The sequence below is a fragment of the Gambusia affinis genome, linkage group LG21 (assembly GCF_019740435.1).
Source record: "Gambusia affinis linkage group LG21, SWU_Gaff_1.0, whole genome shotgun sequence".
Lineage (NCBI taxonomy): Eukaryota > Metazoa > Chordata > Actinopteri > Cyprinodontiformes > Poeciliidae > Gambusia > Gambusia affinis.
This window is the reverse complement of record NC_057888.1, coordinates 7,775,823-7,789,011: the sequence shown is the minus strand read 5'-3', so window position 1 is coordinate 7,789,011 and position 13,189 is coordinate 7,775,823. Positions and strand designations below refer to the sequence as shown.

The 13,189-nt window shown below is 36.6% G+C and overlaps 2 protein-coding genes across 2 annotated transcripts in view; both read left to right on the top strand.

Moving 5' to 3' along the window:
* Window positions 1-292: 292 nt before the first annotated feature.
* LOC122824298 (structural maintenance of chromosomes flexible hinge domain-containing protein 1-like) lies at window positions 293-7,633 on the top strand. The gene is made up of 17 exons (XM_044104730.1): window positions 293-577; window positions 1,535-1,610; window positions 1,690-1,965; window positions 2,050-2,111; window positions 2,350-2,437; window positions 3,137-3,268; window positions 3,418-3,573; window positions 3,652-3,778; window positions 4,467-4,586; window positions 4,802-4,887; window positions 4,985-5,104; window positions 5,175-5,356; window positions 6,031-6,155; window positions 6,348-6,418; window positions 6,498-6,666; window positions 7,068-7,223; window positions 7,298-7,633. The coding sequence occupies exons 3-17, from the start codon at window positions 1,813-1,815 to the stop codon at window positions 7,420-7,422; spliced, it is 1,872 nt and encodes a 623-aa protein (XP_043960665.1). The 5' UTR covers window positions 293-577; window positions 1,535-1,610; window positions 1,690-1,812; the 3' UTR covers window positions 7,423-7,633.
* A 658-nt stretch (window positions 7,634-8,291) lies between these two features.
* emilin2b (elastin microfibril interfacer 2b) overlaps window positions 8,292-13,189 on the top strand; it is a 15,893-nt gene continuing 10,995 nt past the window's right edge. Inside the window, exons 1-4 of the mRNA XM_044104727.1 lie at window positions 8,292-8,495; window positions 8,585-8,710; window positions 10,086-10,267; window positions 10,354-12,102. Coding sequence (XP_043960662.1) covers window positions 8,371-8,495; window positions 8,585-8,710; window positions 10,086-10,267; window positions 10,354-12,102 — 2,182 coding nt within the window. The 5' untranslated portion in view covers window positions 8,292-8,370. The remainder of the gene's footprint in view (window positions 8,496-8,584; window positions 8,711-10,085; window positions 10,268-10,353; window positions 12,103-13,189) is intronic.

The window sequence follows — 13,189 nt, the reverse complement described above, 5'->3', positions numbered from 1 at the left end:
TTACCAATGCCAAAATGTCCCTTAAGAAAGTGCCATTTAAAGTTATTTCTTGCTTGGGCAGCAGGTACAAATCTATCTTGTATGAGCCAAAGTCATTGTAGTCAGCTAAAGCTCCATGTTATTACAAAGCACAGGAAAGAGTTGAAATCTACAGACAGCAGAAAGAAGATCTCTCTGCACATCCCATGTGGGTGTATCTCAGTTACAGTAGGTGTTTCTATGTTTAGTGGGTGGATTCTAACAGCCGAACTTCATTAACCAGAATCAGGAAATGGGCATTTCATAATGGAGATACTACATGCTCGAAGCCAGATAGAAAATAGTTTAATCTCCACCGGGATTTGATCAATATTATGCTTTGGAACAGAGTTGAGAATAAATAAGTTTTTATGTTTTCTTCAACTTTGCATTAAGGCCAATTTCTAAACATCACACAGTTTTACCACTCTTGCAGTCTCACTGCAGTAAGGAAGACAAGATGATCCAAGTGAACGACTGCCGCTGTGAGAAGATCATCAAGAAAACTTTGAAAACCAGTGGTTTGGACTTCAAAGGCTTTGTTCAAGTTGTTCAAAAGGTAATAATAGTTCTTCATAGCTATTATTTTTGGGAGGAGCCATTTGCTAAAATATGAATGCAATTGAAAATCTCTTGAGGGGAATTGTAAGACTGGCTTGGCACTTCTACTTACACTAGAATCATTTTGGTGTGACGTTACTATTTAACAGTTAAAGGAGCTTCATTGTTTTAAGATCTGAATTTTATTTTTAAGTTTTGTTTTTTTTTTGTTTTTTTTTTTTAAAAAGAGAAATCGTTGATGCATGCAGATACTTGCCTTGGCGCCATTCTAGTAATTCAGGTCAAGCTTGAACTGTGGCGCTTTTAGACTCAAACTCGCAGTAAAGACATAAAGTGTCACACTGTTTTCACCTTTTACAGTTTGGGATTCCTTCACATGTTTTTAGAATATGGGTTTAAAAAAAGCTCTAACACTTTTAAACTTATTTTTATAAGTACTGTTGTCAACTTGAAAAGAGTGATATTGGTTTTAATGCTAAATGTCAGCACTAACATATTATAAGTATACACTTAGGGTAGGATTTCATGATAGATGCACATCAACAGTGAGAAAACGGACAGAAAAGAAGTCCATCAATTCCTTATTTATGATTTTTAGAATGATGAATTAGCATTTTAAAATCCTAATTATCTCACTGTTGAGGTGTACCTACAATAAAAATTACAGACCTCTCCATTCTTTATGAAATTGAAAACTTAAAATTTGCTATGTATTTATATTCTCCACATATAACTCATAAGTTAATATGAAAATTGCATGAATTACACAAAGTATTCTCCATGCATTTAAATCATGAAATCAGGACTTCCTATCATGTTCTGGTTCCAACATGAGTGAGCACCACTGACCTCAACCCAAATAAATGGCCAGGAGTTTTCATCCCACATCAGTGTCTGTTCCCCAAAATTCTTTAACTGGATCTTATATCTCTTTTTTTTTTTTTTGTCCCAACAGGAATTTTCTGTCCCTTCAAATGAGAGATTTGTGTTGACCACAACTGACAGAATAACAGTGGATGCTGATAAATTTGGTAAGTAAACTGTTCAAGATTATGAAATGGAGGAAGACACTAATTAGAACATGGAATATTATTCTTTCACTCATTTCAGAAAAACTGAAAGATGGCACCACCCTCTATCTGCTGCGAAAAATGGACCAAGTCCTGCTAGCTTCAGTCGAGGAAGAGATAAATTTTGTTCCTCACTACAACACACTGATTGAAAGTGGGACAAATGAGTACTTTATTGAGGGCCAGAAATCACTGCGTTTTCACAGTTTTCTCAGTGACAGTGTTTTCTGAAGAAGGGAGTCCGATGACAGCTTTTAAACCTGCTGATCTGTCCATGTTGCTATGGGAGGGACCACCATCAATGCGCCCTACAGTGGTAACGACTAAATATCATCAAGAGAGACTGTTCTATGTGTGTCTAATATTACTTTAATATTTCTCTTCTTTCACCCTCATGTAGGCCACTGAGCTAAAATACAAAAACCCTGTTGAAAATGAGAGGAAAGACTGTTATGAATTTAGGTGATGTACTTTACAAATAATTTGTTTCTGCTGTATGTTTTATTTGGTTTTCTTTCTTAATTGACAAATTTGACAGATGATACCTCTTATTTACTTACAATAAATCTGAAACTAGGACATGATTTCAAAACAGGCAGTTTTCAGTATCAAGTAAGCTAAATAGTGAACCTAAAGTGTAAAAGAAATATCACAAAACTGTTCTATAAAGAGAGAAAATTGCATTTGTATTTTACTACAGAGACGAAGAAATCCCAACGTGTGTTGGGGAGTACACTGTAGAGTTTTCTCTACAAACCAACAAAAAAGAAGATCATCTTAGCCATCAGGTTGGTTTGAACTTAATCGATCACAGTTTAAAATCAAAAAGCATTAATAGTTTTGTCATCACATGCCTTAATCATTTTTATTGTGTTTGTTCCTGTATTTAAAGGGTTAGTTCAGGCTTTTTGTGATTTTGTGACATTATCTGTAACAATAGGCCTTTTGAAAATTTAAAGCATCCTGCAGCTCTAAAGATCTACCGTTCTTAATCTTTCCAAATCTCAGATTTGTTATAGAATCACAGTCTGGTGATCTGACAAATCAGTTAATGAGGTAGAGACACAGGAAGTGTTTGATTCAGGATACATCTAGCGTAACCATTCTGCTGAAATCATTAATATCACTAGTCCCACTGATATGACCATTTTCAGTTTGAATTGATTTAAATTGTGAAAGTCAATGAAAGCTAACAACAAGTCCTACTTGTTGTTAGCTTTCATTTCATTTCATTTCATTTCATTTCATTTCATTTCATTTCATTTCATTTCATTTCATTTCATTTCATTTCCATCCCCAATTCATTTCAGTTTTAGCAATTTCACAAGAAAATGACATTGATCTAATACAGATGAAGGAAGACCAGAAATCTGAAATAACCCTTTAATACGTTCAAGGTTCACTTTAATAAATTTATTTTTAATTACATGTTTTAAAACTTCAGTTCACATCCTTGGCTGACCTGTGGATTGTTTTCTGTCTCATAGATCAGTGTAACAGTTGTGGCCAACGAACCCATCAAACTGCAACCTGATTATCATCAACAAACTCCAGTTGTTTTCTACTGTACAGACATTGCCAATCGAATCTTGGTTGAAAACATGACTTTGAAGATAACAGTGAGTTCGAGTACTCTTATGGCTTCAGATTTACTTGTTGCACTTCACAACTTTGAATTTCTAATTCTGTTTAAAGCTGTATTTGTAATTTGCAAGTGACAAATTGACAGCTGCGAGTTTGTTTAATTTTTTATTTATTTTTTTTCCAGGACCAGTTTGGAAATTCAGCCGGGCAAAACCTGGATGGAACTGTGTTCATCTCAATAAAGTGTCCTAAAGAAGAAAGAAACAGAAGCCTCCCTCTGTTTGATGGAAAAACTAACACCATTTCAATTAAGCTAAAAGAAGGAAGTGTCCTCATCAATGTGAGTAATATATGGTGGACTAATTATCTTTATAAGGTTGTTGTCATTATAAAAAGCTTCATGTCATCTCATCCTTAGAGTTTAGCGATCATGGAGAACAGTCCTGGTGACAATGGAAGCAGATATATTCTCCACTTCAAGCCAGAAGTGACAAATCCTCCCACATCTCTGAGTCCCTTTGAACTGCCTTTCAACTTTTACAACGGTACATTGTACAAACTGTATTTTATAACAAATATCTTCTACTTGTCTTAAACTGGTACATTCCTAACAATTTTTCATAATGTTATATAATAGCTATATCCAGCATATTATTAGCTTGCAAAGATTAATAAATCCTACTCTTATTTGTATAAAGAAACTAGATGCAAATAATGTCCACTTATCCAATCAAGGAAAAATGATTGGATAAGTTTAATACATTTTTTTCAATAAAAAGACTGGTCAAATTAAAGTTCAACACATTTAAGGTTATGACGAATCATTTCAAAAGCTTTTCTAATTCTTTCTAAAACAGTCAAATAAGATCATTTATATTTGAAGGGCTTTGACATTCACATATATGTTGTAACACTCTTTTGACAAGTGTCTTTTGAAAAAGCACTTGTTAAGATCTCAAAAATGTTTATAAAATCCAGCCACCAAAATGATATCCCTGATCCACGTTGGTGATAAAACGATATCCACTATGAACTTTATCAGGTAATCACAGTTACAGTTTCTTGAAATTATAAATTCAAAACAAATACTCAGCTGGATTTAAAATGAAACCTGCTTTACTGCTCTGGAAGTACAATGAAGCATGTCAATGCTCCTTTTTTTTTACTAAAAAACTGCTTTTGATGTGTATATTCTATGTCCTGAAGATTTTTTCCTTTCTGTTGATCTTTCAGATGCTGAGAACCAACAAAAAAAAATTCAACTGATGAAGAAGAAGGATGAACTGACTGAAGCTTTGAAAGAATGCAATAAAAACTTTGATACAATTCGTAAACAAAATGATTTTCTTAAAAGTAAGACTTCTGTTTGTGATATTTGCAGTTTACTGTTTTACTTTGTGGGCTACATGTTGAGCGTTGTTGCTTTGTCAGAAGGAGGTCCTGGTTTCAGATCTCAGCTTGGGATTGATTCTTAATTTTCTGAACTAAGATGTTGTTAGCATTCCATTTATCACTTTTATTCCCAGTTTCTGTGTTGTTTACAGCTTAAGATATTCTTTTCACTCTAGATAAAGTTGAAGGCTCAACTAGGAAAGAAGTTTCTCTCAGAAAAGAGCTGAATGAAAGAGGCATAAAAACCGAACACCCATTATCAGTACGTTTTGGAGACCTTTTACTTACTTTTACTTTTATTTAAGTTGCAGTTATTTATTATTTTTAAGGTGGCATTCATGTATTTTTAACTTTTTCAGATTGAAGATAGTAAAAAATGCCTAGACCAGAAGAAATCTGAAGTGGAAAGAATAGAGAAAATGCCAAGAAGAATCTTTTCCATTCATAAAAAATTCAGCGGGCCTGACGTTCTTGGAATGGTGACGAGAATTTTCAAAGCAGTATTCCTTTAGAGGACCCTTTTTAGAGGCTTTGTCTTGCTGATTGCAGGTTGGTGAACTGGCCTTTGTTGCTGATGAAGATGTTGCAAGGGTCATCTCGTGGCTCCTGCAGGGAGACATGGACTGTGTCATCACTACAACGACAACAGCAGCTCAGAAAATCTATGATGATACACAGGGCAATCAGCAGGTCATGGCCCTCGACAGTATTCTTGTGCAACAGAGAGACAGGTAGAGCAATATTTTGTAAAAAAATAAAAATAAAAAATGGAATCTCTTGGAATAAATGTAAAGAGTTACATTTTGAGCCTTTTTAAAAGTTTTAGTAATATTTTACTATAATTATTTTTCCTTTGTGTTTACTGAATCATGTATATTCCTGTGAAGACAAACAGGGTATACATTAGCATCGCTTTTGTTATTGCTCTATTACCACAAGGGGGAGACAAAGTCTGGAAAAAAATGTCAATCTCTGCAGACTGATATGTAACACTGTTTAGTTGGCCGACAACTTTTATGAGTGGAACCAACAGTGAAGCTGTTTTGATTAATAAGACACTGTATACATATTGTGACTGAGCATCTGCTGCCTATTTTGGACAAAGTCGTTTTCTGATCTGAATCTGCAATTATATTTGATAAAATAATATTGACAACAACCGAGCTTCAAATTAGTTACAGCAAAATAATTTGTAGTTGATTTCTGGAAAAGTCATGACCTGACCTGAAATGACTGGTTAAATCAAATCTAGGAATTTTTCTAAAAATGTTAGAGAGTTGTCTTCTTGTGCCTTTTTTGTTGTTGTTGTTGTTGCAAAGTTGACAATGAGGACCCATTATGCAATATTACAAATTTATAATTTCTTCTTTTGGATTTTATTTTCATGATCTACCATGTCTTATAGACCCCTGCCACACATACAAAACTGTCAAGAACTTTTTAAACCTTCTGGAAACCCAACCTTTGCCAGGAAACACCTGATTTATCGTGACAAACAGCTGAGTTGTGATCGCAACAATCTGATAAAAGGTGATTACTTTCTTCCTGATTCAAGTTTCTGGTGTTTATGATCTCTGGTGTTTTTACAGTTTTTTCAACTTTGAGATTTTTTCAAGGTATCTGTTTGTTGTTTGTGTATTTTCCACATTACTCTGTCACTCCAGTAGGGTTTTGAGTAAACTGTCACATATCTGAAAGCTTCCCTCTTGTTTTCCTTGTCAGTGTTTAAAAACCTCCTTGGTGACACGATTGTGATGGATGACTTATTCGCCGCCACCAACTACAGAAAGGCCGTGAGTGATTTCAGCTGACAATTCTGCCATGTTAACCAGCAGGAGGTTGTTTAGCAGATAAATGCATTGTCTTTTGCAGCTTGTGGAGAAGCATATACAGTGTCCCACCATATTGACCCGAGAAGGGGAAAGAGTCAGTAACAGGGGCAAATTTGGAGGTGCACAGAATAGAGCGCCATCGATTGACAAACTGAAAGTCTTTGGAGCTCCTCTACCAGACAGCTACGAAGAACTGAAGAAACAAATAGGTGACTCTTTCAGTCTTATGTTACAGCATTTTTATTCATCCTGTTGTCGAAATATTGTTTGGTTAAATTTAATATTTATTATGTCATAAATTAATCAATGGGTCAATAGGTTCACCTTGTTTCTTCCATAGGACTCAGGAATAGTAACTGCCAGGTGTTAATGCAGTCATTAATCTGACAATGGACGTCTCTGCATAAAATCTGGAGTTAAGCAGGACGTCACATCTGAAATTGGCCAAAAACTGTGTCATAGATGGGAAAACCAGTAGCAAATCTACAATAAAATGGCAGACAATGATGAGAATAAAGATTCTCATCTGTATATTAAGATACAGATCTTCAAATGTGTTTGTGCATGGAACACTTATTTATTAATTTTTCTTTTTTTTTCTTCATGGTAGATGTGCTTCATCAGTACTGTGCAGCAGTGGAAGAAATAGAAAAAGCAAAAAAGGATCTTAGTCACTATTGCCCAAAATGGGTGGATGAAATGCAAAATGAAAAAACACAGATTGATGTGATAACAAAGGAACTAGAAGAGATTAACAAACAACTTGGTATGTCTTTCATTTACTTGATTTATCTTACTTTGGAATTAATTTAAAGTAACAGTTTTCTGTTTTCTCTAAAGCATCAGTGTCAGTGAGAGCAGGAAAACGTGCTTCTGGAAACTCTGAGGAGTCACCTGGCACCGCTTCAAAACGTCAAAGACGGAGATGCATGGACCAGCCAGGATCTTTTTCTGAAATGAACTAAAGTTTAACTTTGAATTTTAGTAAAAAGCATTTTTTCTCTCATACTGATAAGTTCTTAACTCCCTCCGTTTTTATGTTGTGATTTTTTTAAAAAGTCAAAAATGATCGCTGAGTCAGATTAAAGAGGTATCTGCTTATACTAGTTTTTGGACTTATAGGAGACGCTGATACATATTTATTCTTCTGTGCCATCTGTTAAAAGTCCTTGATCATCTCTGTTCCTTTTTTATCTCTGAAATGTCAATATTGGCAGCCAATTTTTCTTTTGTTTTATTGTTTTATGTGTTAATGGGACAATATTATGTAACATCTACTTTTTTGAGCTTTACATCATGTTATAATGTTATTTTCTCATCAAAGAAATTGTAAATTACAAAGTCAAATTTATTTTAAGTCATGTTTGATATATGTATCAGTTTTATCACAACTTATGTCAACATGTTGAATGTGCTGTTGACAGTATGTGCCTGGAGAATATAAAATTGTGCCCCTTTAAATTTTTAATTTGATTTTTTTAGTTCTTTAATAATTTAAAATACAATTTCAATACATGGGACAGGAAAACGTTTCATTTTTTGATTAAAAAGATAATATTTACCTCTCAGTCACGCCTACTTCTTGAAGGTCATTAATTATAATTCCTAAGCCTAAATTTAATTTTTCTTGTGAAATTGAGCAAGACTAATTTTACAAACAGACTAATTCCAGATGTTTTACAGTTAATAAAGTCTAACCAATTCTTAGTGGGAAAGGGGGCGCATCTGTTCGGCTCGGAGGGGGTCCTGAAACGTCACATCCAAGATGCTGGAAGGCAGGAACGCGTTTGGATGTGTGCAAAGCAGAGAAGAAGAAACAATCCACAGACCTCTGACTGATTTCCACTGCTCGGTCACTGCTGGTTATAATCTGAGGTCTTCCTGCAGGGTGTTTTGTGCTGATATTCTTAACCATGAAGCGAGAAGTGCATCTCTTAAACTTTCTAATAACTTTCCCTCTCATCAGTGGAACACCGTTTTATTACAACATGTTTCAGGGAAACGCATATTCTTCCCACGAAACGCGACAGAGAAACAAGTGAGTAAACTGCACGTCTTTTTTTTTTAATCAATTTCATTACGTTAGTGCAAAGGACAGAATAGGACATTTTAAGCCATTCTTTTCAGAAACTGGTGCGCCCACGTTGTGCACAAGAATGTGAGCTGCGCTGTGGTTGGAGGCACGGAGAGCTTTGCGCAACCGGAGTTTTTACCTTGTCCACTGGAGCAGCCAAACTGCGTGCAACAAGTGATGTAAGTTCCCAGAAGTCACGATTATTGCGGAGAGGACTTGTTTTATTTAGCAAGTAGTTTGTTAATAGCAGAAATACGACGAATCGATAGATAGACCTGTCCAGAAAACACCAACTGATCTTCAGTAGCACCCAACACTTTATAACTTATCCAAACAGATATTCTTGTGATTTAAAAAAAAATAATAATTTTTAATTGTCCAAGCCTTCTCAAGGAATATTTTTTTCAGTGTTTTTACTAGATTTTGGTTGCATTTTTCTCTCATTTTAACTCAGTTAATCAGAAGAATGATTTTCTGAAACTGACAAGTCTACTAAACTACGCCATCCCTGTAACACAACTCTGAGAAAAGAAACGTTGTTGTAAGGCCAAGTATACATTTTTAATGCTAAACATTTAGCGACCAGTTTTTGATATTTAGCTTACTTCTCATATTAAGGGCACATTCATCACATTTAGGAAGGACATGTCTTAACATCATCATAAATTAACAAGTTTACATTTCACACAGTTTTAGCAAATCTAAATGTTAAATCTAAGCCCCTTATTGTTGAAGCTGAATCTTTAGACATTTTGTTACCAGGAGCCTCTTACAAAAACAGTAGTTGTTTTTGAACATGCTTGGCACACAGCAAGGATGACACATCTCTCAAATCTTTTTTTTTCCCTTACTTGTCCACTGACACAATTTTCTGTCATGGTTAGGGGAAAGGAATGAGCAAAAAATAAACTCAGAAAATCTCAAGAGCATTATTACAAGATTGTGTAGCTGGTTGGAAACACAGCAAAAAGAAATTGGAGATAGTTTAAAATAAACTGCACAACTATGTGTAGTTTATTTTATTTGCTTCTTCTAAAAGCATTCATTAAATAAAGTATAGTATACATGCTTTTGCTCTTTAGTTTTTCAGGACTTAATTCATTTCACTACGTGAATAAATTTCTATAGCATCCTTTACTACTGTAGTAAAACACAGTAAAGGTTTTTTTTTTAAATAAAGTTTAATACATTTATATGATGGCCTAACAAAAATTAGTTCATAATTGTGAGGCATACATTTGTATCCATCCATTAATCAGTATTTTTCTGCATCATCTTTTGCTGAAATTACAACAAAAGATGAAATTCCTTCCTGCGTGAGGAATTTATTGCAGAAGTGTGTCCAATAAAAGTGGGTGTGCACTTTGATTAGACCGTTGTAAAACATGAACATTCCAGTGAATCTATGTCTGAATGTTTAGGATTGTTGTTCTGCAGGAAGGTGAACCAGCAAAATTTCCCTTACACTCAATGGTGTAAGGGAATTTTTTGCAGTATTTCGAGAGAATGCTGGCATTTAACGTATAATCTTATCGTTTTATTATTTGTTTGTAGATATCAAACACATTTTAGGCCCACATACAAGATTGGCTATAAGATTGTGACAGAACTGCAGTGGAAGTGCTGCCCGGGGTATCAGGGTTACGACTGCAAGGAGGTGAAAGACATGAAACTTCTCCAAGCAGACCGTTCGCCCCATGCCTCTTCAAACTCTGGCTATTTTCCACATCCACAAGGTCAGAAGTTAAGAATATATTTAAAATATTTGAAATGCTTAAAAACCTTGAAATGACAGGATCCTAATTGTTTGAATGTTATATAGCTCCTAATCAGAGGACAGAGCAACAGAGAAACCATCCATCAACATGGGAGGGGCAGATCAGAGGTCAAACAGTTTCCACGGCACCACAGAGTCAAGGAAGACCTCAGAGTGCACAACACCTAGAGGAGGAGGTGCAGCAGTTGTCCCAGATGGTCCTGGACATGCAAGCCAGAATGACAGACATGGCCTCCAACCTGAGGCTGGATTTCCAGGAGGATGCAAGCAAGATGTTGGCTACCCTGCTGGGCAACCTAAAACAGCCTGCCAGTGCTCAGAGGGGAGAGACAGAGAGCTTTCAGGTGCAGGATTTCTCTTTCGGTCAAGAGGGCACATCAATGGATGAGGTCATGAACAAGATAAACCAAGTCGCGGATGATCTGGAGTCAAAGAGCAATATCTTGAATAACTTAGTGAGTCGAGTTGACCTTCACGATGGACAAATTCGTCTGTTACTGGAGACTGGTCAGAAACCTCTATCCACAGTCCAACCTGCCCCTGCGGGCACTGATGCTGACCTGCGAGCCTACCTGGACGGCAAGATCAGCGCTCTGCGAGAAGAGTTGATGGAGGGCATGGACATAAAAATGGCCGACCTGAAGAACTCTTGTGATTATAAAATCCTCTCAGTTCAGGAACACTGTGAAGGACAGGAGGCCAGCTACCTCAGCTTGACTGAACTCATGGAGTCAAAGGAAGAAGACCTCCGCAACGAGATCCAGGACCTCAAAACAAAAGTATCTGATCTACAGACGGCACAACCAGGGGATTCGTACTCTGTTCTGCTTCGCCTGCAAAACCTTGAAAACCATCTGAACTCAACTCAAAGGAGTTTGGTGGCGCAGTGCGTCTCTGTAGGGGAAAACCTTCGGAACGAGCAGGAAGAGATAGTCAAAGACCTGAAGAAGACATTGGACAACAAGCTGGCATCCATTCAGGATCAACTCTTGAACCAACTGGCAGGAACAAACACAAGCTTCACATTTAGGAGTCCAAATGCTCTTCTGAAAGATATTAACTCTTTAAAGGATTCAGTTAATAATCTGGAGTTTAAAGTCAACAATCTGGACCGTCCATGCTCAGGAGAGTGCAAAGCTAATTTAACTGCCTTAGAAAACCTTCAAAAAGACTTTCAGAGCTATAAATCTGCTGTAGATGACATCAAGACACATCTGAATGTACAAATGAGGGACTTTGAATTCATGAAGGATCAGCTCGTCAGCATCAACAACAGCATTGACAACAGAGACTTAAGTGACCGTCTGAACAGAGAAGAAGACTCAGGATTAGGTGAAGCAAAGCAGCAGAATATGAGCTCCCCCTGGAGTCTAGCTAAAGATGGGGCAATGCAGGACACTGATGATCTTTTGGAGCTTCACAAGGTGCAACACCAGGAGCTGAGACAGCGTTTGGATGAGTTGGGCAGGGAGGTGAAAGCTGAGAATGACAGATGCAGAGAAACAACTCGCGACATGGGGGAGGAACTTGCCAGCATGGACAGCCGGATTGTTAATGTTGAGGCTCTGTGCAGTAAGCTAGACCCCATCTCTGTCAGGCTTCTGAGGATTAAAGAAGGCCTGAACAAGCACATCACTGGGCTGTGGAGCTGCGTGGACCAGCTGAACGGCACGGTCCGAACTCATGCTCAGGATATTGAAGGACTGAGCGGAAAGTGCCAGACGCTTCAAAATCAAATCCTGAACATAGCTAAAGACATTCCCACCAAAACTTATGGCTCTCCTGGGAAGGAAGGTAAGCTGTCTGTCCTGCAAATCAGACATGAAGTGACAGATTTGTACAGACAAGATAGGGAATAATATCTCAGTAAAGCTTTCACATGATGTACGAGTAACATATATGCTAATAGTCTTATCAGTCTCATTAAACAAAGTGTATAATTTTTCTCAGTCTCGGATCTTTTAACCTTTAAAAGAGAACGTTTAACAGACTTCTTGAGAGGTCTGGAGGTTTGGTGCCAGAAAACAACCTGATCATAGGACAGGAAGGAGTTACACCTGGGTGGTTCAGACACTGTAACTTTCTCAGAACCAGCTTCTTTTCTGGGTTCTAGTAGAACTTTGTGGAATTAAAGATGAATGAGTTCAATTAAATTTTGCCTGAAGACATTTATGTACAGTCAGAACAGAGAAGTGTCTACATCTTTGGATGAATAAGTATCTTCAAGTTTCTTTTTGGTTCACTTCTGATTCTGAATGCCTTACATTTTATTGCTTTTAGGCATGAAAAATTTACACAGCTACCACATTAAAGTGAAGAAAAATCTGCAGAAATAAACAAAACATAAATGTATATTTTTGATATTTCTTTAAGGTTCATTATATTTGATGTGTGAGATTGGCTAGATCCAGCAAATAAACATTTCGATTTAACTGAAATTATTTTGATCTCTGCTAAAATATTCAAGGTTTTTAATGTTTTAGCAAACATAAATGTTTTAAAAATGCATTGAATGACTAATGTTTTTGTAAACCTTTTAGCTGAGCTGCTAACTCCTTCATGACGTGCTGACTGTGCTGCCGTTGACTCTCCACTATTGGCCTGTGTTTCAGCGTGTGAGCGAAGGGGGGAAGTTGGATATTTTTTTAAGCCATGTTCTCATTTAAGGCAGGCAAGCTTGATTAAAGACACATGCCTGGTTTAACAGACCCCATGTTGTGTTGAGCAATGCTTTGGCATCAAGAATTACAGCTAACCAGACTCAGTTTTTCATCCAGGAGTGCATTTTGCGGGTGTGCATTTGTCCATGTAACATTGCATTTTTATGGCTGCAATGTTTTGAAGATCATTGTGAGAAAAAAAATTATTATAGTAATTAAAT

Coding starts and splice junctions, on each gene's coding strand:
- LOC122824298 (XM_044104730.1), top strand. CDS start 1,813: ATGAGTACTTTATTGAGGGCCAGAAATCACTGCGTTTTCACAGTTTTC. Junction 2,112..2,349: donor AAAGACTGTTATGAATTTAG/GTGATGTACTTT, acceptor ATTTTACTACAG/AGACGAAGAAATCCCAACGT. Junction 3,269..3,417: donor ACATGACTTTGAAGATAACA/GTGAGTTCGAGT, acceptor TTTTTTTTCCAG/GACCAGTTTGGAAATTCAGC.